This window comes from the organism of the source record quoted next, unplaced genomic scaffold, assembly GCF_019419815.1.
Source record: "Pyrus x bretschneideri cultivar Hongxiangsu unplaced genomic scaffold, Pyrus_bretschneideri_v1 Contig2, whole genome shotgun sequence".
Classification (NCBI taxonomy): domain Eukaryota; kingdom Viridiplantae; phylum Streptophyta; class Magnoliopsida; order Rosales; family Rosaceae; genus Pyrus; species Pyrus x bretschneideri.
In genome coordinates this window covers 7,165,696-7,188,485 of record NW_025999501.1, presented here as the reverse complement: position 1 = coordinate 7,188,485, position 22,790 = coordinate 7,165,696, and the positions used below count along the sequence as shown (strand labels likewise).

The window sequence follows — 22,790 nt, the reverse complement described above, 5'->3', positions numbered from 1 at the left end:
TACTGTTGGATGAGTAAGGCAACGACCGGCTTTAAACCTCAGTAAAACCCAAACTCTTTTCCCATTTCACAGTCCCCGCCGTCCTCCAACGTATAAAGCCCCAATTGTCCAGCGAATCCCCACCGCGCGATAGCTGAATTCTGCGAGTTGTTGGGTCTGCTGGGTTGCCATCTTCAGTCGGCCTCAGCCTCTCTTTTCTCAGCTCTCCGCCCCTCCATCTTCATGTTGCATTTTCAGACTGTGCTTCCTCCCGTATATTAATCTCCACCGCCACCGCCGCCACGGTTTCATCTTCTCCGCTTTAGGTATTGTTCGTTCCTATTGTATTGTATTTATGGTTTTCGTTAATATTTAACATTTTTGTTTCCTGGAAAGAGAAAAAGAATAATTGAAAAGACTTGGATTGTTAATTTTGGAAACTTGCAAATAAATTTTTGATTTTGTTGTGATTACTAGTATTAATTGAAATCAATATGCTTTTGTATGTGGTTTATTTTCTTTTGCTTCTTGGTTTATTTGTTTAATTGTTTGTTTGGTTTCTTACTTCGAATTTACGGATTTGTTTTTAAGGTGTTATGGGCTGATGATTATTGTAGGATGCTGCTTGTTTTTGGGTTGATAGCTGTCTAGCATCAACCCAGAAACTAAAGGTAAGAAAATTCAATTTTTTTTTTCGGTTTCTTATTTACTTTCAGTGTTAATTTCTTATTAGATTATTATTTTTGATAAACCCACTTAGAATCTGATCTGGGGTTTCCTTGGATTCTAAAGTAAAAACCTTGAAACTTAAAGGTAGGAGAATTTCAATTTTTTTATTTACTGTGTTGATATCTGATTAATACTATTTTTCATAAACCCACTTAGAATCTGATATGGGTTTTGCTCAAATTCATCTTGGGATTTTTTAATTTTGAGTTTTATAATTTTCTGGTGCACCTGTGATTAAATATTCAGATAAATTTAATGTAATGGGTTTTTTATTTTTTATTTTTAATTGCTGTAGCTTATGCAAAGAGCAACTTACAAAGAGGTGAAGAAAAAAAAGTATGTCAAACCATTGCTCATCACTTCAGGTACCTTTTGACCTTTTGCATGTCAAGATATGCTTCAATTTTGTTACGTATATTTGGATTTTAGTAAATTTTTCATGATTTTGTAAAATTACGTTTAAAGTTCTGAGTTTTGGAGAATTCTTCATTAAATTGGTGGGCTCTTTTTTGATGTCATTTTATTTCCTGGATGCTTCTATATTTTGGGTATATTTGTCATGTGTTTGCCTCTTTTCATTGTGTTGCAAATGTAGTATTCTCTCCACTGAGTTTCTACATGCATGAGAACATATGTTTTTCTTACTAATTTGATTAGATTATAAACTGCTGCAATTATGGCAGTAGCATACACTCTCATAGAACGGTTAATAGTTGAAGTAACAGTTGCTTCACCATGACAGTTAAGGGTTATAGAGATTTACAGAATTCAGTAGGGTCTGCAACGTGCTTATTTACCTCGAGTAAAATCATTAATTTACTACCAAATTAGATTAAACCAGAGCAGTTTGTAAACACTGGAGTGAGAGAATCATTAGGCAGTTTCTAAACTCTTAAGACCATACCTCCAAACTGAACACAGCACCAAAATTCTTCTGTTCCTCAACTAGCTCTTCTTTTCTTCTTCTTATTCTTTCCCTCATCGACATCCTCAACTGAATGCCTCCTTCTTTTTCTTCGTTTGTTAGGTTTGCAATAATCTTCCCATACATATTGTTGCCATACCCAATGAGCTTGCCAAAGGTATTGACTGGTTACTGATTGTAGGTTGAAGTACAAATGTTACTGGTGGGTCAAGTTCTATAAGGAGGTGGAAGCAGAAGAAGAATTAGCGTCACGCTTCAGTTTTTCAACCAAAAGGAGGTAACCTTTATAAATGATGTATACATGCTTCTCTGTTTTTTATCTCTGAAATTTGAGTTCTTTGACCAAAACTGTGAATAGTGATTGGTAAATATTTCGCATTTTTTTTCTATGGTCCATTTCGTTCTATTGGGGTTGTATTTTACTAGAACATTATTAAATAATTAAATTACATAAATGGACACAATAGATTATTAATCACATCCCCAATTTTTCTCTAAACCGGAAGCTGAAAATTGAAGAAATACAACAGACTTTGAGTCATGTAATTCAAATTGCAAACAAAGGGCTAAAGAAGATAAATCCAGTATACAAACTATCACTAAAGGGTACCAAAATTTTCATTTGAAACGTCACAATCCCAAAATGAAACCCTAAAAGTTGGCATGCACAGTGAAGATGTAAGTACATAAACGACATCGATATATATATGTATATATATATATTTGTCATTGTCAGGAGCATCAAGAATAATTGGTTCCCACTAAGTATATGCTAAAATTATATATTGATATAGACTGATGTTCATGATACGAGGAATACATGCATGTAGAGTTTCTATTGGTTTGAAGTTTTGAAGATAACAAATTGCATGAAAATTGAAATTGAAACCACACTGTAGAATGTTAATATTTACTCTAAATTTGAAGACTGAAAATAAAATAACATAAAAGCTAAATTGAGTAAAATTAAATTTTTAGCCTCAAATATCCTTAGGCGGAAACAAAAGTTTGACCCCAACATCCAATTTTATTAATTCAATTTTGATAAATGATTGAGAGTTTTTCAGTCATTGTATAACTGTGTTTGATTAATGATTGAGGAGTTGGATATATTTTCTTGCTTAAGTTTTATTCAGGTGTGTACTAAATTGGATGTTGGTTTGGTTATTTCCGAGCTTTCACATGACTTTTGATACCCAATAGAGTATGAAAACCCCAACTTTAATATTGCGCATGTTTTGGTGTCTGCAAATGAAATCTGGCATAGTGAAATCTTGCATAGTGAATTTATGAAACCTTTCCCTTCATTTTTTTACTTTCATTCAATTCAATTCATAATGCAATTTAGGGTGATTCAATTCATGAGTGATCAAAAATTTTTTCTACTTTGTATAGTTGTAAACATAAAACACTCCATGAGATAGAGCCATAGCTTTTGAAAAACAATCCTTTAGGCTGGCATACCAACATCCCCAATTTTTGTAATATAATATGCATACCAACATCTCTCTTGCCACTTAGTGTAGATAATAGCATTTGTTCAAAAAAAAAAAAAAAAAAAAAAAAACCACTCTTTAGCATATATATTTTTCGAGACCTTTTACATCTTCAACAGTGTTTCAAACCACGCAGCAACGCGCGGGTACACTTTGCTAGTAAAATTACAAAAAGAAAGAATGCTTGAAGTAATTAAGTTATAATGTTTGATAATAAATGTACTCATAGTAGATTCTCTTTTAGAAAGGCTGAAACTTTTATAGGATTTAATGGGTAGTCTTAGTTTCTGGTTCCTTACTGGAATATGTGATGCAGGACAATAGGAATAAATACGAACGGGGTAGATATCCGGACTCACCCCGGCCCTTGGTATCACACCAAAACGGTATTGGAATCACTGCAATAGAGTATTTAGATAAATTCCAGCATCACACCGACCTTCGGCATCACAACTGATTTTAAATACAGATTGAAGGGAAACAATGCAAAATTTCCTTCTTGAAAAGAAGGAAAACTTAAATAGGACCACAATTGCCAATTTTATTGGTTCAATTCAATGAATTACTTTCTCTTTCAGAGAACTTTTTTTGTTACAAGAGATTAGTACAGATTCTAGATTCCTAGTTAAGAGCTAAGCCCTATACCCTAAGCTTTTAAACGGTGATTACATCCTAAAGTAATCAACCATAAATTCTACTCCCTAAGCCTATAAAATATTAAAGAAAATGGTTGTTGTGCCAATGGGTGTGGAGAAGTAGAAAAGCAGCTGAGCGAAGGAATAGGACTTTACATGTGCGTTCCCAAAAATTCAGAATATGTTACTGTGCCAGTGGCCACATCAGAAACTGTGTAACTTGCCATGGTACTTTTTGTTTTGCAAAGTACTTAACAAAAACCTGTTTTGTGTTGTCTTGTCATTTACTTTTACTGATCAATTTGGTCGTAGTTTGAGGCACTCCCTCATGCACACACACAAGCACACGCATAAATTTAAGCACACCCTACTTTCAAGTTATTGTATATGAACCATTTAAGATGTATGCATATGGTGACCGGTCTCACATTTCATGATTGTATAAAGGCCTTTTAGCCAAAATGGTTCCTAAGATTGACACAACTCCTCACTTTGGTCCCTAAGATTTAAAATTGACAGAAGTGGTCCCTGAGATTGTCCATTGTCAATCATTTTGGTCCTTTTGTGAAAATCTCCGTTAAATTGAGGGTATTTTTGTCATATCAACCCCTCCACTTGAACTGGTGGTTTCTTAAATTTAACGAAGATTTTTCACAGAATGACCAAAATGATTGATGGTAGACAATCTCATGGAGCACTTCTATCGATTTAAATCTTAGGGACTAAAATGAGTAGTTATGACAATCTCAGGGACCATTTTGGCTAAAAATCCTTGTATAAATAAAATATGCCCTTTCTAAAACTTTCTCTAATTATTTTTCAGGAGAGAGGTGGTTTTCTTTTTAATCTGATCAGTTGTCCCTGATCTTAATAATCAAAAGTAGATCTCCTATTAGCCAGTTTTCTCGAGACACCTGCTGCAAATTCGGGCAACGTCATGCGATCAGTTCTTGCTTACCATGTTATTATGTGCAGAAGATACTTTATAGTGTATGCCACCATCTTATTCTCGTTTCTTCCCAAGAGGCCTTTCTATATCTCAAATCCAAAGATTCATACCTAAAAGCTGGAAGGAAGGAACGAAACTATTTGGGAAATTATCTGCTTTATGTATTTCGGAAACAGGTTCAGCTGTTGATGGTTCTATGGTAGATTCTCTTCTTACATCCATCAAGAATTATGCAAGCCAAGGAAATTTATCAAAAGCATTCAAAACTATCTCTCTTGTCCAGCTCTATGCCTCTTCTCCTACTTGTGACCTTATCTTACATTCCATCTCCTCTGTTATCTTATCTTGTGCCAACCATAAAGCATTACTACATGGTGAACAGCTTCATGCACATATTGTCACATTGGGATTTGAACGACACCCCATTTTGGTTCCCAAGCTGGTTACATTTTACTCGAGCTTTAATCTCCATGCTGATGCTCGTATCATTATTGAGAATTCAAATATATTGCATCCTCTACCTTGGAATGTGCTCATCTCTTCATATGTTAAAAATGAACTTTTGGATGAGGCTCTCTCTACGTATAAACAAATGGTCAACAAGGGGATTAGGCCAGATTGTTTCACTTACCCATCTGTTCTCAAGGCTTGTGGTGAAAAATTGGATATAAGTTTTGGTAGGGATGTGCATAAGTCCATTGATGCTTGTTGTCAGGAGTGGAATTTATTTGTGCATAATTCATTGGTCGCCATGTATGGGAAATTTGGGCTTCTCGACGTTGCTCGCCACTTATTCGACAAAATGCCCACAAGGGATGCAATTTCTTGGAATGCAATGATCTCTGGTTATGCCTCCAAGGGCATGTGGACAGATGCATTCGAGCTGTTTGGAAACATGCAGATGGAGGGTATTGGAGTTAATATCTTACTGTGGAATACCATTGCTGGAGGGTGCTTGAGGACGGGTAATTTCAGGGGCGCTCTTGAGTTGCTTTCTCAAATGATAAGTTGTGGTATTTTATTGGACTCGGTAGCATTGACAATTGGTTTGAGTGCTTGTTCCCACATTGGAGACATTAAATTAGGGAAGGAAATTCATGGTTTTGCGATTCGTAGTGGTTGTGATGGGTATGATAATGTTAATAATGTATTGATTACATTGTATTCTAGGTGCAAAGACCTTAGGAAAGCCTATACTTTGTTTGAATTGATAGAAGATAGGAGTATAATTACTTGGAACTCCATGCTTTCTGGTTATTCCCACATGGATCGAGCTGAGGAAGCTTCATTCTTATTTAGGGAGATGTTGTGTTCAGGAATTGAACCTAACTATGTTACTATTGCCAGCATCCTTCCCCTCTGTGCTCGGGTAGCAAATCTTCAACATGGGAAGGAGTTCCACTGCTACATTACAAAACGTTTAGTGTTTGATGATTGTTTATTGCTGTGGAATTCCCTTGTGGACATGTATGCCAGATCAGGCAAGGTTTTACAGGCGAAAAGAGTATTTGATTCAATGTTGAAGAGGGATGAAGTAACTTATACTTCCATGATTGCAGGATATGGAGTCCAGGGTGAAGGAAAAGCTGCACTGAAGTTATTCGAAGAGATGAACTTGTTACACATAAAACCAGATCATGTAACTATGGTTTCAATTTTATCAGCTTGTAGCCATTCTGGTCTAGTAATCCAAGGCCAATTGCTATTTGAAAAGATGCTGAGTGTATACAGTATAACTCCCAATTCAGAGCACTATGCCTGCATGGTTGATCTCTTTGGGAGGGCCGGTCTACTAAACAAAGCAAAGGAGATTATCACAAGGATGCCTTACAAGCCAACTTCTGCTATGTGGGCTACACTTATTGGAGCATGTCGTATCCATGGAAATATGGAGATAGGGGAATGGGCAGCTGGGAAGTTGTTAGAAATGAGACCAGAAAATTCTGGTTACTATGTGTTAATTGCTAACATGTATGCTGCTGCTGGTTGTTGGAACAACCTAGCGAGAGTGAGGGCTTTCATGAGGGACTTGGGTGTGAAGAAGGATCCTGGCTGTGCTTGGGTTGATGTGGGCGATGGATTTTCACCCTTTTTGGTGGGGGACACAACAAATCGGCTGAGAGATGAAATTTACCTTTTGTTGGATGGCTTAACGGAGTTAATAAAAGATACTGATTCCGTTGTAAATGGGGATATAAGTTCAGGTTATGATGTTTTTGAGGATTAGAATAGAAGGAAGCCGATTATACGAAAAGGATTGCTAACACATGTGAAGTGAATTGATTTCAATTCTGTAATCTTGAGAAACACTTGCAGATCCATGGGTTTTTACCAATTTTGAAGTGAAAATATTCTGCTAATATGGTGCAGGATAGAGTCTCATGACGAATCCTTGAGTTGTCCCACTTGAACTTATCTCATGATTCACATCTAAAGGTTGATGCTGGGCGGAATTGTTTTCAGATTTTATCTTCTTTCTGTGCTTTGACATTTCAGTTTTGTAGTGCATAGGACTGATTTGACATAATTTTGCTAATTCCGGTCCTGCTAGTGGCTATTTGCCGAAACTTCTTTATAGAGACGTTGCACCTTTGTGAACTGACAAAACATTATTTCTTTTCTGAGTACAGAGAGCAATAGTAATTTTCCTAGAATATGATTTTTACTTATTTTAGTAAAGTGTTTCTAATGCAGACCACGATATCATGTTTTTCGGTTTTCTAATGGCATCTCATTGTCTAGTGACTTCTCAAAACTCAAGTATTAGTGGCATTCAACACTTCCTGTTTGCTTACAGGGATGGGTTACTTTTGTGTCAAAGGGAAACTGCTGGCGTTATTTTCCTGTTACATGCGCCTGTTGGTGAGAGCAACTTCACAGGTATGTTCCTTTACTCGAAGTCCCAGTCTCCTGCTGGGTTTGGTTTAATTTCATACGGGTGTTTTCCATTCTTCTTCTAGTCTTTTCTCCTATGAAAGTAATTATATTTTGAGTGAATATTGCCAGAGCGGCTTTCTAGGACATTGTCTCGATCCTTGACTTCCCCCAGTCCCAGTGTGCGCTAGATTTTTGTGCCTTCCACGTTTACTTGCGAATGTTGTGGATCTCTAGTGGTTGATTCGGAGGATGGCATTAACTATTCTTGTTTGTGTATGAGAACTGTTTTGAATTTAGCTATGTTAAGCTTTCCTTGGATTAGATTGATGTCTAGCTATAGTAACTGGTTCTTGATATACAGTTCATAAGCACTACAAGCTTACAATTGTTTGTACCGTAACAATATTTTATCGTGAATTTGCATGATAACATTCGGTTCTTGCATTAGTTTGTACTGTAACAAAATTTTGGGCATGCTTGAGCTGTTGTATTTTGGCTAAGGCGCGAGAAGGCAGGTGGTGTATAGAAGAAGATATACGGTTTCAGGGGGTTCTAACCTCAAACTGAGTTTTATTCTCTCTTCAACTGCCACCTAATTTTAGGTTGATTTGATTCGTGTGTTCAACGACAAATTTTTGTTATTGGTTTGTTCGATTTATATCCAGTTTCTTTATTAATCAATTGATGTGTTTACGGTACCATACGTAGGACTGGTTTTGGTTCGGTAATCGAACCGAAAACCCCAACTCGAATACCGAACCGAAAAAGTTTTAGGAGAAAAATAAACCAAAACCGAACCATAGTACGAATTTGTGTATCTTTTGTGTTTTTTCTGAAGTATAATTGTCAAATCTTCCGATCAAAGGAAATTATTAGCTGTTTCTTGATTACGTTATAAAAACGAATCAAATAACGGTATGTTGAAGGCAGAACATGTCCTTTTGAGTTCTGAGAGTTTTGTGAACTTTTACGATACTACCGTGGATTAGACACTTGTACTAACGGGTTAACAATAACATGTTCTTATATTATTAGCATAGAATGCGACCATGGCAGTGACCCATGCAATACAAGTCTTTCCCCCTTTTTGACACTCAAAAAGTTGACCAAAGTGAAAGTACTGTAAAACTTTAGGTGGGAAATATGAAATTAACCATTTTTTTTATACAGCCAAGAATCTTTTTACTTTTTATACTATAAAGAAGAACTACTATTTAAGGCCCCAAATATAACATTTACCAAAAATAAATCATGGCGGCCGGATTATCATGGGCATGGCGGACTCCGGAGGATCAAAAAGTACTAGACAAATCCGGAGAGAAGTTTTTTCAAGTCAATTGACGCCTGAACAAATCAGCACCGTCCTCAGCATCATCAGTTTTAATGGATCCACTTTGTGCCATAAGTATTCTGTACACTCTTCTGGAACAAACCTCACCCAATCTTCTGTCATCGCCGAGTAAACCCTCCGTTATCAAGTCCTTGAGCAGAAATTCCTTTTCGCAAACCTGACATTGCAATACTTAGCAGCCAAGAAAACGTAGGGAAAAACGAAAGTAAATAGAATATGCAGAAACAATTTGAATTCCGCCTTCAATACAGCAATGAGCAATGTGCTTGCTGCTGGATGTAAGTATGCCTCTGCGAATTATGCATTCTGCTACTTACGGAAACATATCACTCATTAACTAGACAGACATTTTTTTTATCTGCATTGCACAAAGAAAACCCATCCAGTTGAAATTTAACTTTCCTGAAACAGTTCAAATCTGTTACGTAAATAAGAGGAGAGTGACCATGTCAAGTTCAATCAACACACGTTCTTTTTATATTTCATGACAGGTTGCAGCATCTTATACTTACTGGTATATTTGGGTCCATGTAAACACTCAAAAGAAGTTTCATGGTAGGGTACTTCTTCCATATAGCAATAGCAAATCGCGGCTGTACCTTCGGGATAGCCACCAATGCTTTTAACCTAAATGTCAGGTACAAAATAAAATGCTCTTAGATAAATGATAAAGTTATAAAATCAGACAAATCATTTTCATTTATGCAGTTGTTCAACATCTTTTTCCTAGTATCTACAAATATTGCATTGCATCCTTGGTTTAGAACCCATCATCCTAACCATTTGACCCCGGAAACAAGAAAGTGCATCAAATGAAATTATCAATTAGAACCACTGTTGTAAAGGCCACAGGAGATGATAAGAATATGAGCTGCCTAAACATTCTGCATTACTTTTGTATGTTGTCTGTTGACATCAAACAACTCACCATGAGCTTTTTCTGATTAAATCCCTGTCAACGCAGTCCTTAATGGTAAGAGATTCATTAGCATTTACATCCAGTCTGGTTAACTTCTTTCTGCATTTTTAGAGCAAAAGGTAGAATTAGAATATCGACCAATTAACATTAAAAATGTAGATAGACAGAAGGTCCATCTACTTCGATGGTTAGGGGGTTGGAAGTGAATGCAGTGCGAGAGAGGGTCAAGTTTGAGCAGCGCATTGGGGTTCTATCTCCTGTTTTTATGAACATATATGCATCCGATAGTACTAAATTGGGAAGCTCTCGTGTCTTGATTAATTTTGGTTTCTTAAGCTAGCTGTAGAAAGAAGAATAAATAGATAAAAAACTGAGTGATGCCATGTGAAATACCTAAATTGGCAGGATGACAAGTTGCATGTTAAACCAACAATATGTTCAGCAAGTTCAGCCTCATCTATGCACAGCCTGGAATGTACTTTAATAAAATTAGTGGTCAACTTTGCCAGCACCTGGTTAAAAAGAGAAGTTAAGATACTAAAAAAACCAAGAACTGCTATTCTGCAAGACATGTATGAACCGCCGGAAAGCATTAACGTGTCTCGATCCTAAGAATTTTGTGTTATTGGTTCAACCTCCTCAACAGGTGGGCGTCTCCAGCCATTATGATTTGTTGGGTTCTTGTACACTTCTTGTTCCCTAAAATTGTAAACAATTCAACGATGAGTATGCACAAACCGAACAAATAACTGCTTTTTTATAGTAGAAAGGAAAATAGAGAATGTAGTTTCCAGGTTCACCACCAGCCGTAAATTTGAAAAAGCCAAAAGCAAAAATTAAAAAGGAAAAACTGATACTCTAGCAAGAAAAACTTCACACACAATACATAATTATTGCAATTTCATACAGTCAAATGGCAAGGTTATTTTTTTCATCACAAGGATACATTGATCTTCATCAATTTCTCACCTTTTATCAATATAAGCCATCAACCTATTTGTTAGATAACACACTGTATAAGTTGGATAACGACTTCGAACACTTAAAACATGGTCCAAAACAGATTCATTGATGACAAGGTTACAAAACTCTTCAGCTTCATACACCAGTAATATGTATTTAACCTCTGTTCCTTCAGGAGAAGTCTGCAATCAGTTATTGAGGTTAGCATATGTTAGTGGTTACACCAGGCATGCATCAAAGATGTAAAGTAAGTCAAGTGATGCCAACGTTCATGAAATCCTTAAAAATTTAGTTTAATTTGGCTATGCATACAACCCAAGAAGATGCACCTATCATGATCCTTTACTAACTAGTCTCCAGTCACACACAATTCACACCCACAATAAACCTTCAACATCATGATTTATTCTTCAATTCCAAAAACTTATTACCTGTAAAATATGTTCTGGAACAGTCATGGTCCAGATAATTGATCTTTCAATTGGATTTGATGTTATGCGGTATGTTAGCCCTCTTTCAGAAATCTTTGTAAGCAGACTTCCTACCATAAAAATTCAAATAACTTCTCGGCTACAATATATGAACTAATGCAAGATACATACACAGAAGGGGAATAATATTAAGACCACACCTCCAACTGACCCCAATTCCAATACTTTCGTATCAATCTCAGCCACAATGGATTTTAAAGCAAACTTTCCTTTTTCCCACCTTTGCTTTTCTTTCTCAAGTTTTTTTATTTTTGCTGCTTCAGCTTTCAGATATGTTCTTTGCAGCTTCTCTTCCTGTTTTTCACATATATCAGTCATCTTGTTTCTGTTAAAAATAATTAGGAACAGATCATAAAGAACAACTTACTTTCTCTTTTTTATTCTTTTCTTCTCTTTGGCGTATCCTTTCCTCTTTCGCCATCTTCTTTTTGTCCGTTGCTTGTGCAATATTTTCGTTTTCAGAATTAGCTTTAGTTTTTCTCCTCTGTTTCACAATGTTTCTCGTCTGATCCGTTCTATTTTCTTTGTCAGGATAACCAAATACCTGATCGTGTCATGGTATTAAATTTTAGAATAAATACCAAATTTCATGCTTTGAACAGCACACTTTTATTCAATGAGAAAATTAAAATAATGGTACCGCCATTAGACTACAAATGTGAACAAATTTGTTCTTATGAAGTTATACATTTGTTGAAATACTGAAGTATAGTGAACTTTTCCCTTGTAACTTCCGTTTCAATCTGTACTCTTTTAACCAATTTTCACCAGTCCTACCTGGACATCTTCATCAGCTCACTTTGACATCCAAATCATAAAACTGGAATTCATCAGTCACGTTTCAAGGTTTTACCAGGCGTTACTCCTAGCACTATGCCTCAATTTTCATGCCAAAGTAATTTTACCGCAGGCTTCACTTTTCAGAATCAGTTCAGTTAGGAATCATGTATTGCATACATCCTGAAAAATGTCGTGCCTAATATACAAACTTTGACAGGAATCACGTTTCTGAACTATCATACAGTTATAAGAAATGGCAGCCTGAGGTGTGGCTTACTCCATAGCCATCTAGCATCAGAAGAAAAAAAATTAATAAAATAAAAAACCTGATCAATATCTTCTTGAAAAGCCATAGGTTGTGAAGAACTCCCAGAAACATGTTGTAGATCATCATGTCCTGATAAACATGTGTTTGAAGGGTCTATGTTAGGAGCGAAAACATATTGCATGGAGTTGAGTCATTCCAATTAAAATTTTTTAATTCAAAACTGATAAACAAAAGTGAACACCCAACCATAACCACAGGACTAACAGATACAACCCTTAACATACCAAAAGAACATGGGGACTCGTCAAATCCGGATATCCAACCTAAGTCCTTCAGCACACCAGAAACACCAGCAGCTGATTCATTCTCCTTCTCCCTTCCCCTTCCACAACCACTTTCACACTCATCATCAGATTCCAAGCATACCAATCCATCGGTGCCTGAATGAAAAGAAAACAACGCCTCTATGACCAAATTTAACCAAGTTTAGCCAAAGAAAATGCAATTCTACAAAATCATAATATAATTCAAACCAACCAAAGCATAGCAGAGAATGCATAAACACGTAATTTTCGAACAAAATGAACATGGCAAGTAATAAGCAATTTCACAATTAGTGTTACGGAAACCGTAGTTGAAACAAAAACAGAAATCAAACAGCCAACCGGAGAATTTGTGTTGGGAATGTGAAACCCTAGTTTGGGTTTGGAAGTCCGAAGGTGCTTTTGTGCATGGAGACTCATCGAGGACCAAGTAGCGGGAGGAGGTGGGACCATCGTCGTCGTCGTCGAGGACGAGAACGGTAGGAGGAGGAGGAGGAGGATTCGGGTATGGAACGAGTTCTGTTCGGCGTCTCTTAGAGTGGTGGAATGATTGAAATGGAGGGGTTGAAGAGAGCGCATTTCGGTCTTCTTCTTCGTCGGAGAGGACGATTGGCTGCTGAGGCTCCGACATTTGCGACTGGGAGTGGGAGGGAAGAGTAGAACGACGACACTGCACTCTTGATTCCTGTGAGTGATCAACAAAAGGCAATTTGCGTTTCAAAATTTTAAGCGGCAATTCTGTCTTCCCTCTTGTTTCTGGTTTTCTTTTACCATCTCCTACTCTTGGTTAAAATCTAAACTTTTTAACTCAGTAAATATAGGTTTTAACCAAAAACAGTATTTTTTTCTCCAACCATTTTGGATTAAAATTTTAGTCCCAAATTATTAAATAATGAATTTAAGCTTCTTTTTTTTTTCTTAAAGTAACCTTTTTAAGGAAAAAAAAATTATGTAGACTATCCTAATTTAATTTTATGAACATTTTAACCTAAAATTATTTAGATTCCGACAAATATTGAAAAATCACTAACTGACAACATAAAACTCGTGAAACACTATGAAATAATATGAAACATATAAAAGAATTTTTTATTTAATTACTTTAGCTGTTGAATTTAAATTTGGACAGTTAGATTTTTTTTTTTTTTTTAATGTTGGATTTCATCAAATTATATCTTAATCGTTGGATTCAATGAATTTATAAATATAAAATTAAAAAAAAATATACATATATGATGGACCAACCCAACTAATCCAATGGGAAATCGTGGGCTAAATTTGACCCAGAAATAAGTTTTGAGTTTTAATTCATATTTGCCCCAAGAGTTGGAGTAAGTTTATAACCTAAAGTTTGAGTTTTACTTTAAGGATTGGAGTAGGTCTAAGAGTTTCAAAAGATGGGAGAATTTTTAAGGTGTCCAGAATACAGACGGTACACCACATGTTATTATACAAGTGTTGGAAATTTTTTTATTTTTTTTTCAAATAGCCATCTAATTACATAGTTATATGTGATGTATCACTTCCTGTTGAACACACTAAAAATTCTCTCGTTTAAAGGCTATAAAAGGATGTGTGTGCACGCCCTTGGGAAATTGGTGGTCATTTTTGAAACATGATAAATATGTTAAAACTTAAAATAGAAGGACTGACATTAGAGAGACATGAGTGACAAGATTGTCAACGATAAAATGAGTTAATTGCTTAAACACCGCCTTATAAATATGTAGTATTTTTTTTTTTTAACAAACGATAGTATCTATACTAAAAACACTTCCAGTGTAGGAAGGCTCCTTGAGCAATAAGTAACTCAATCCGCTTAAATGAATAATTGCCTGCAATGAACAGTAACTACCCAAGTGTAACTGTACCCCTAAACTAAATTGCCTTAGCAATTCATATTAAAATATTAGTATTTTTTAAAATAATAAAAGATAACTTTATTTTTAATTTCAAATAATAATAAAAGATTGGTTGAAAGTATTTGAAAATATTGAAATGTACAAAGTGGAATAACATGGTTAAGTATTTATAGAAAAAATTATAAGTTTGTATATTTCTAATTAGTTTTTTATAATTTAAATTGTGGCTGACATCATCATGATGTTAGCATTACGTCATATAGGCAGGGTGTCACATCCCGGCCCGGGACGGATCACTTCCCCGGCCCGCTCCACCACCGTAGCACGATATTGTCCGCTTTGGGCTTACCATTCCCTCACGGTTTTGTTTTTGGGAACTTACGAGCAACTTCCCAGTGGGTCACCCATCATGGGATTGCTCTAGCCCCCTTCTCGCTTAACTTCGAAGTTCCTACGGAACCCGAAGCCAGTGAGCTCCCAAAAGGCCTCGTGCTAGGTAGGGATGAGAATATACATTTAAGGATCACTCCCCTGGGTGATGTGGGATGTGGGATGTCACAATCACCTAGGGGAGTGATCCTTAAATGTATATTATCATCCCTACCTAGCCCGAGGCCTTTTGGGAGCTCACTGGCTTCGGGTTTCGTAGGAACTCCGAAGTTAAGCGAGAAGGGGGCTAGAGCAATCCCATGATGGGTGACCCACTAGGAAGTTGCTCGTGAGTTCCCAAAAAGTCTCGTGCTAGGTAGGGATGGGAATATACATTTAAGGATCACTCCCCTGGGTGATGTGGGATGTTACACAGGGCTAGGCTAGGCGATTATTGTCTGACTTCTTCATCGGGCTACCTTTGGATTCAATTGCCCGAGTGGGCTAGAATGTCTTAGGGAGGGAGGATAGTGGATTGGGTTGCTTATCCCCAAGGCAATAAGCAATGGTGGAGTTACTCTAATAGGGCGAGGAGTGAGCCAAACCTCACACTGGGTTAGCCATAATAATGTAGTTCAAATTCACCTTTGGCGATAATTGAACTTATGACCTCTCTCTTACAAGCAAGGTTCTAAAAAACGTCAAGCGTTAGTCAGGCAGCAGGTCTAGCTCCTAAGCGGCTAGGTGGGCGCTTAAGAGGCTTAGGCTGGTTTATGTAAATTTATTATATATCTTATAAATAAGTGTCTATTTACACTAAAAAAAATTATACTTATATGGATAATAAAATAATGATAAAATGCAAAAATAAAAGTAGAAGAATACACAAAGTACATCCATCCAACAAGTTCAATGTTTAAGAAATAGTAAGCATATAATCATAGTGAGGAGTATTCTTAGATGATAGACTAAATTCTTCTTGTTCATGATCCTTCCATTGGATTAGACATAGACTAAACTGTTTAAAGTTGTTGTATCTAGTTAATAGAATAATGATATAATGCAAAAATAGAAGTAGAAGAATACACAAAGTACATCCATCCAACAAGTTCAATATTTAAGAAATAGTAAGCATATAATCATAATGAGGAGTATTCTTAGATGATAGACTAAATTCTTCTTGTTCATGATCCTTGCATTGATTAGACATAGACTAAACTATTTGAAGTTGTTGTTCTTGTTCATGATCCTTGCATTGATTAGACATAGACTAAACTATTTGAAGTTGTTGTATCTAGTTTATTTCTTCTTCTTTTTTGTATGTATCCTCTCAAAAGTTCTCCAATTCATTTCACAATTTGATGAACTTGTAGTCAATCCATCATTTGCAAATTAGGTACACCATTTATATAAGTATAACATAATGAAACTAAAAAAATAAAAAAGCACACAATTAATAAAATAAAAAAATAAAAAAACCAAATCCACCTAAGACCACCCAGGTGGCCGCCTAGCTCTTTCCCCTGTTTGAAAACCCCAGCCTTTTGAGAAATGATTTCCTGCATTATGAAAAATAGGGGAAAAGTGAAACCTTCCAATAGGGATGGGCAAAATACTCATAGGTTTGGGTAACCGCGGTTACCCACCCATTTAAAATTCACGGTTACGGTTATGGGTATAACCATTTATCCGTGAAATTTAAATGGACGGTTATGGGTATTACTCGCGGTTATAACTGATATCTATTTACCCATTTAATTTCATATATGTAAAATTTTTAAAAAATAAAAATAAAAACCCTAAATTTTCAATCTCTCCACCAGACTCAGAGTCTCAAACGCATCATCCCCCTCTCATCTCTCCCTCATCGTTGTCCTCTCTCTCATCTCCTCCGTTCATCTATCTCTCCTTGCAGCCCCCTCTCTCATCTTCGCCGCCCTCTCTCTCATCTACGCCGCTCATCTCTCTCTCCTCGTCGCACATCTCTCTCTCATCTTCGTCGTTCATCTCTCTCTCCTCGCCCCTCAAGGTGTGTTTTACCCTTCTGATTTCATACTTATCTGATTGATTATTGATTTATTTGTTTATGAATGCTTATAATATAATTTCCATGGTTTTTGCCTCTATTCAAATGAATCCATTATAGGTAGGTGTGTGTGTGTGATCATATTGCTTCTAGGAAATCAAATTCTTGTTGGGATGCTATGTAATTCATTTATTTTGTAGGCTTTTTTTGGTGACAATAAATCGATGAGACTTTGTGATTAACGTGCTAAAACATTAGTGTTCGAAAGTGTTTAGTTTCGGAATATTTGGAGCTTTGAATCATCTCGTATTCAAGATAATGACTATTTTTTGTTTTTAGAAGCTTTACTTTGTAATCATATGAATTATAATTAAAGACTTGCTTGGGTGTATCAGAAAAATATCGTTCGTAAACTATTATTTCAATTATTGGAATTGTATGAGGACTTAAATGATTAAAATAGGGAAATGCATGCTAAAATGTACCTATAACAGTGTTTAATTGTCAAAAAACGAAAATTACGACAAATTTTTCTTTTGTAATTTTCAAGTTGTTAAAAAAAAACATGTAGACATGTGAAAAAGGGGTAAATGGGTAAAAAAAAAGATAAACGAGTTCAAAAACAGGTAAACGAGTATATGGTTATGGTTAAATTGATAAACGGTTATGGTTAAATGGATACACAGTTATGAGTATGGTTAACCGTTTATAAATGGTTATGGGTATGAGTATAATTGTTTATATAATTATCCAACGAGTAAACGGTTATGCAGGTATGAACATAAATGGTTATAGGTAAATAACCGCGGTTACCCGCTTGCCATAACCGTTACCCATCCCTACCCTTCACCCTTTAGTATTTATTTTCCTTCTCCACGGGAATCCAAAAAAAATCTTTCCTACTTACTTTCCTATTGTTACGAAATATATGAGAAAACAATTTTGCATTTCCCTTCCTCTAAGAAAAAAAATAGGAGATAATTTCTCATGAATTTCTTTCCACGTACCAAACGCAACCGTGCAATTTACATATTAGCATATTTGACACTACTTTGGATGATAGAGACGGATTATAGCTAAAGTGGAGCAAAATCGAGATTTAAAGTGTAAAGCGACGATATTGGCGAAAATACAATGAAATTAAGTTTGAGTTGGACGAGGCATTACCAAAATAAGCCTTAAAAAAAGGTAAGATGAGAGGATTGAGAACACAACAAAGCGGGTTAAATATTGGGTTTTGGAGAGTTCGGCTGATTCGGGCTGATCCAACCCGAGTTGTATAAGGGTTTTGTTTTTCCAGAGTGTTGCAGAAGGAAAGAGAGCCAGTAAGCCACCGCGAAAAATCCCAAAATTAATTTGGTTTTTAGGGCACGGCCACTGGTGGATATTCGCATCAATTCAAATCAAAGTCTCTTCTCCCTTCGTCCTCCTCTCGGTTTTTGGGAAAGTCTGGTTTCCCAGAAAGTTGCCATTTTCGTGGTAAGTTCGATCTGGATCTGGATCTGGAAAATTCTCTCTCTCTCTCTCTCTCTCTCTCTCTCTCTCTTACTCTGTCTGTCTGTGTTGTTTGTGTTCAGTTCAAGTGCTTTTGGTGGAATCAGTCGTCGTCGTCGGGTCGGGTCAAAGGCGGACGGGGCGGGCAAGTTTTAGTAGGAGAAGAGAGATGAAAAGGGTCTTCGGTGTCAAGAAAGACAAAGAGCCCCCTCCTTCTGTTGGCGATGCCTCCGATAGGGTTTGTTTCCTCCCTCTCACTCTTGTGATTGATGGTTGATTGTTGGGTTGGGTATCACTTAATTTAATTAGAGTCGGGATTATCAGCGTCTTGTTTTTGTTCCAATTTTTTGGGAATGGGGATTGGGGATTTCAATTTATTGCTCTACTAGGATTAGGTTTAATTAAACCGAAACGAATAATAGTAAAAATTGGGTAGATTTTACTATAATCATGAGTTTGAAGATTTAGTCGAATCATTATGACTAGCTGTAGAATCGATAGTTTTTGTAACCAAACGCGAAGTTTTGTTTCCGAGAAAGTATTGTCTATTGTTGAATTCATAGCTTTGTAGTTACGATGGGTGTTCTATCTGCTACTAGTGTTGAAGAAGTAAAACATTATTGTGTAACAGATCAATAAAAGGGGCGAAACGGTGGATGAAAAGATAAAAAAACTTGATATTGAACTGAATAGATACAAAGAGCAAATCAAGAAGACAAGGCCCGGTCCTGCACAAGAAGCAGTCAAGTCTCGAGCCATGAGGGTTCTCAAGCAGAAACGAATGTAGGTCCCCCCCTTCCATGTTTCTAACTTATTGCTTCCCTCGGTGGTTCATCTTTTCTCATATTTACTGTATCCCTTTTGTTCTGCTTCATTCATATGAAATTTGCGAGGATTTTGAGATTGGTTTATTTTGACTTTGGAAAAAGCTTGGGAGTGACGATGATTAAACATTTCTGTGACTTAAGAACGGTTGGACTTGGGAGTGAACTTTAAGTGGTTGATTGAAATAAAAATTTTGAAATAAAAAAAGGAAGTTTTTTAAAAAACATGAGGAGCGACTTATGGGTGCACAATAGTGCTAGAAGTACGTCAAATAGAATACAAAGTAGGCGTGCATGAGTTTGTGTACACACTCAGACATCCTGAAGTGTCCTGCAGCTAACTAAAGGCATAAGTTTACGGTGTCTTTGCATGGTTTAGCCTCAATGAGAAAAGGAAATCCTTCAAATATGAACAGTTATAGCATCATTGGTTCATTATGTCCAGTGGTTTAGGCTACAATCTGCATGTGAGGACATTTCTGCCTATTACATACCTTTTTTCAATGTTAGCAGGCCATGATGGTAAATTTGCAAAAAAAAAAAAAAAAAATAATAATAACAATAAATTTAAGTTTTAAATTTTTTCACCAATGATGATATCATTTTAAAATTTCCACTAATTATGAGATCATTCTCTTTGGAATTTAGAATTATTGAGATATCTTTTGCAACTTGTAAGGTATGGGGTGAATATACCACATGAATCAATTTGCATTATCCTTTTTTCCTTGATGATTTATGTAATTCGTTAAGATTCTGGACAGGTATGAAGGACAACGGGACATGCTATATAATCAGACATTCAACCTTGATCAAGTTGCCTTTGCTTCAGAGGGTATAAAAGATGCTCAGCAAACGGTAATGTCCTAAGCTGTTACGTTCTGTGATAAACGTCATATGTTTAGTATTGAGTAAATAGACATATAAGGATCTGTTCGTTTAATGTTCGTCCATGTGTTGGATTGTTTTGATTTTCAAATGTGAGGATTCGAGAATACTGAATGACATAGCTCAACATAACAAATGACATTGTATGACGAACTGCTTTCATTTTATTAGTGAAGCCAAACCTTTAGCACTAAGGGCTGGGGGTAGGTACCCAGTATGTTTTAATTATGACATGTATTTAGATGGATTAGATGCCTTCTTTCCTCTAAAAAACAAGTACCAAAAAAAACAAAAGAAGAGATAGGTAGGATGCTCAAATTAAAGGGTTAACTATTGATTTACAGCATGCTGGAGAGGTTCTGTATTCTACATCAAATTTGGTTGCACTGGGAATATACTAAATTCACCTTAAAATTGTTGATTTTCCTTGGTAGCGGCCCAAGGGGCATAGTTCAAGGCTGTTGAGGTGGAGCTTTTTCTGTACCCTGATTGGAACCGGCTGCCTACCTCATGAGAGGTAGGAGATGGACCATTTGTGTATGGGGAGGGTTTTTTTCTTATAAGTTGGATTCCGTTATGCTCATTCCTGGTATCCATTTAGGATTCTAAATGTAGACGCCATGGAGGCATATTTTCTGCCGTAAGAATACTTTTGTTTGGAATATAACATTGATATATTTTACACAGATGACAGCTCTGAAGTCCGCAAACAAGGAGCTCAAAGGGATGATGAAAACTGTGAAGATTCAAGATATTGATGTCAGTAGTCTCGTTCTACTTTTGTTCCCTTGCTTCCATACTAGCTACTTTTGAAAGCTTATCTTTCTAACGTGTGAATACTCGTTTGTTGTAGAATTTGCAAGATGAAATGATGGACCTGATGGATGTGAGCAATGAAATTCAAGAGACCCTTGGTAGAAGCTATAGTGTTCCTGATAACATTGACGAGGAAGATCTTATGGGTGGTAAGCTTAGAAATCATTTAAGTTCCCAACTATTGAAGGAAATACTGCCTTCACATTTCATTCATGGCTGAAATCTTTCTGATCAATTTCGGACTGTCAATCTTTAGACTATAGGCTAGGGGAAACCTTCTTATTCACCTCGTGCACTGTTAAGATCTATTCTGGTCACATTCAAAGCTGATATGATTCTGTGTTCTTGATGGTTCTGTTTCTAATTGTCTTACCGTATTCTCAATTTGGTGTGCAGAGCTGGATGCTCTAGAAGCAGACATGGGTATGGAAACAGAAGCTGATGGAGTTCCCTCCTATCTTCAACCTGATGCTGAACCGGACTTGGATGCGGAGCTCCGCTTGCCTTCAGCACCCACAGGACATGCAACAGCTCCAGCTGGGAGATCCAATGCCCAGGTACATGTGCCTTGATTTTGTTTGCTGAATTGGATGTTTTCCTTGTGGTTAGAAAGTCTCCTTCAGGGTACCCGTTCGCTGGATTGGCAGCATGCTCCACATAACTGTTTTCTGTTGTGCTAATTCTTCTTTGAAATACAATGCTGGCAGGCTGAGGACGAATTGGGTTTACCGGCTGCCCCTCGGGCAACACTTCGCGGTTAGGGTTCATTTGCTCTTTCTTTTGTGCATGCGGGACAGAGCTGGATGGAGGAGTAACAACCCTTGTATCAAACATATTGTGCAGAAGTGAATATTCATTTGTGCAGTGTTCAAATTCACGTATTTTGTGGTTGGAAATAGTTTGGTTTTCAACTTTTCATAATAAGGGCTCGTTTAGAAATGTTTTTAAAATGATTTAAAGTGGTTTCGGTGAAAGTATTTTTGGGTTCCAAAAGCACCTAGAGTGCTTCCTCAAAGACGCACCAGCTCTGGGATTTTTTCAAGAAGTGTTTTTTCAGGATTCATTTTCATTTTTATTAAAGATTGGTTCTAAAAGTTCTCTCATCAAAAATCTCCAGTTATTTTACAAGTATTTCCAAATGAGTTCCAATATTATTGAGATTTGGAACAGAAAAAGTGGAAATCACTTCACAACTCACAAGGTTATTAGTCTAGGACGTGTAGTATGACGGTTAACGAAGATAATCACACAGAAGTTTAGATTGATTTAACTAACGTTGAAGTTTAGATTGATTTAACTGAAGTAGAAGTTTATGGGATTATGAGTGCATTGTACTTGACAAAATATTTTTCGGAGGTATGAATCCGTAGTGTATTTAAAAAAAATTAATGGTGACAAACATATGGTATAAAAAGTATTCGTTGAGTAATAGACAATTCCTTTATTAATTAAAATGCTTAGGCACAACCTGATTGAACAACAATAGAAAAAAAAATATAGAGAGCTAGTCATGTGGGAAATAGAGAGGAATTTTTTATCCTTTGTTGGAACCAAGGTCTAAAAACAGCAAAGTCATGATGGTTTTCTCTCTTTCACCACTTGCTTAGACCGTCAGTCGGTCCTCATAGGCGCTTCTTCGAATTTTCAAGAAGTCCTGGCACCATCTGAGTCCATGAATGGATCCGCCCCGACTCGTATCACCAAATTCATTAAAATACTAATTCTAATATTTTGTATGTTTTATGTCAAATAATAAACCTAATTAAAATAATAAACCCAAAATTTCAATAAATGTATAATTTTCTTACGTGTAAATATGCACTTAT

At 36.4% G+C, this 22,790-nt stretch overlaps 3 protein-coding genes across 6 annotated transcripts; 2 read left to right on the top strand and 1 right to left on the bottom strand.

Moving 5' to 3' along the window:
• Positions 1 to 3: 3 nt before the first annotated feature.
• On the top strand, positions 4 to 7,967 carry LOC103952545 (pentatricopeptide repeat-containing protein At1g71490). Of its 3 annotated transcripts, none has more exons than XM_048583227.1 (5): positions 4 to 305; positions 597 to 650; positions 1,004 to 1,073; positions 1,815 to 1,910; positions 4,588 to 7,967. In XM_048583227.1, the coding sequence occupies exon 5, from the start codon at positions 4,757 to 4,759 to the stop codon at positions 6,938 to 6,940; it is 2,184 nt and encodes a 727-aa protein (XP_048439184.1). In that variant the 5' UTR covers positions 4 to 305; positions 597 to 650; positions 1,004 to 1,073; positions 1,815 to 1,910; positions 4,588 to 4,756; the 3' UTR covers positions 6,941 to 7,967. The 3 variants fall into 3 exon arrangements, with proteins under 3 accessions (XP_048439184.1, XP_048439183.1, XP_018504268.2); XM_048583226.1 differs by having other exon boundaries at positions 571 to 650; XM_018648752.2 differs by lacking the exon at positions 597 to 650.
• A 741-nt stretch (positions 7,968 to 8,708) lies between these two features.
• Positions 8,709 to 13,438, bottom strand: LOC103952535 (crossover junction endonuclease EME1B-like). The gene is made up of 12 exons (XM_009364134.3): positions 13,028 to 13,438; positions 12,647 to 12,802; positions 12,421 to 12,491; positions 11,682 to 11,858; positions 11,455 to 11,608; positions 11,255 to 11,364; positions 10,830 to 11,005; positions 10,496 to 10,559; positions 10,254 to 10,372; positions 9,870 to 9,959; positions 9,454 to 9,568; positions 8,709 to 9,098 (listed from the first exon to the last, which is right to left on the bottom strand). The coding sequence occupies exons 1-12, from the start codon at positions 13,314 to 13,316 to the stop codon at positions 8,919 to 8,921; spliced, it is 1,701 nt and encodes a 566-aa protein (XP_009362409.2). The 5' UTR covers positions 13,317 to 13,438; the 3' UTR covers positions 8,709 to 8,918.
• A 4,698-nt stretch (positions 13,439 to 18,136) lies between these two features.
• On the top strand, positions 18,137 to 21,860 carry LOC103952533 (vacuolar protein sorting-associated protein 60.1). 2 transcript variants are annotated; one of them, XM_048582917.1, is made up of 8 exons: positions 18,137 to 18,421; positions 18,520 to 18,674; positions 19,068 to 19,219; positions 20,025 to 20,118; positions 20,836 to 20,907; positions 21,002 to 21,113; positions 21,361 to 21,521; positions 21,669 to 21,860. In XM_048582917.1, the coding sequence occupies exons 2-8, from the start codon at positions 18,606 to 18,608 to the stop codon at positions 21,723 to 21,725; spliced, it is 717 nt and encodes a 238-aa protein (XP_048438874.1). In that variant the 5' UTR covers positions 18,137 to 18,421; positions 18,520 to 18,605; the 3' UTR covers positions 21,726 to 21,860. The 2 variants fall into 2 exon arrangements, with proteins under 2 accessions (XP_048438874.1, XP_048438875.1); XM_048582918.1 differs by having other exon boundaries at positions 18,143 to 18,421; positions 21,672 to 21,860.
• The last annotated feature ends 930 nt before the right edge of the window (positions 21,861 to 22,790 follow it).

Excerpts from the sequence above, each read along its gene's own strand:
- LOC103952545 (XM_018648752.2), top strand. The coding sequence starts at position 4,757 with ATGCCACCATCTTATTCTCGTTTCTTCCCAAGAGGCCTTTCTATATCT.
- LOC103952535 (XM_009364134.3), bottom strand. The coding sequence starts at position 13,316 with ATGTCGGAGCCTCAGCAGCCAATCGTCCTCTCCGACGAAGAAGAAGAC. Across the intron at positions 12,803-13,027 it reads TTCCCAACACAAATTCTCCG|GCACCGATGGATTGGTATGC; the intron begins GTTGGCTGTTTG and ends CTTTTCATTCAG. Across the intron at positions 11,859-12,420 it reads TTCAAGAAGATATTGATCAG|GTATTTGGTTATCCTGACAA; the intron begins GTTTTTTATTTT and ends TGACACGATCAG.
- LOC103952533 (XM_048582917.1), top strand. The coding sequence starts at position 18,606 with ATGAAAAGGGTCTTCGGTGTCAAGAAAGACAAAGAGCCCCCTCCTTCT. Across the intron at positions 19,220-20,024 it reads GTTCTCAAGCAGAAACGAAT|GTATGAAGGACAACGGGACA; the intron begins GTAGGTCCCCCC and ends GATTCTGGACAG. Across the intron at positions 21,522-21,668 it reads CTGGGAGATCCAATGCCCAG|CAGGCTGAGGACGAATTGGG; the intron begins GTACATGTGCCT and ends ATACAATGCTGG.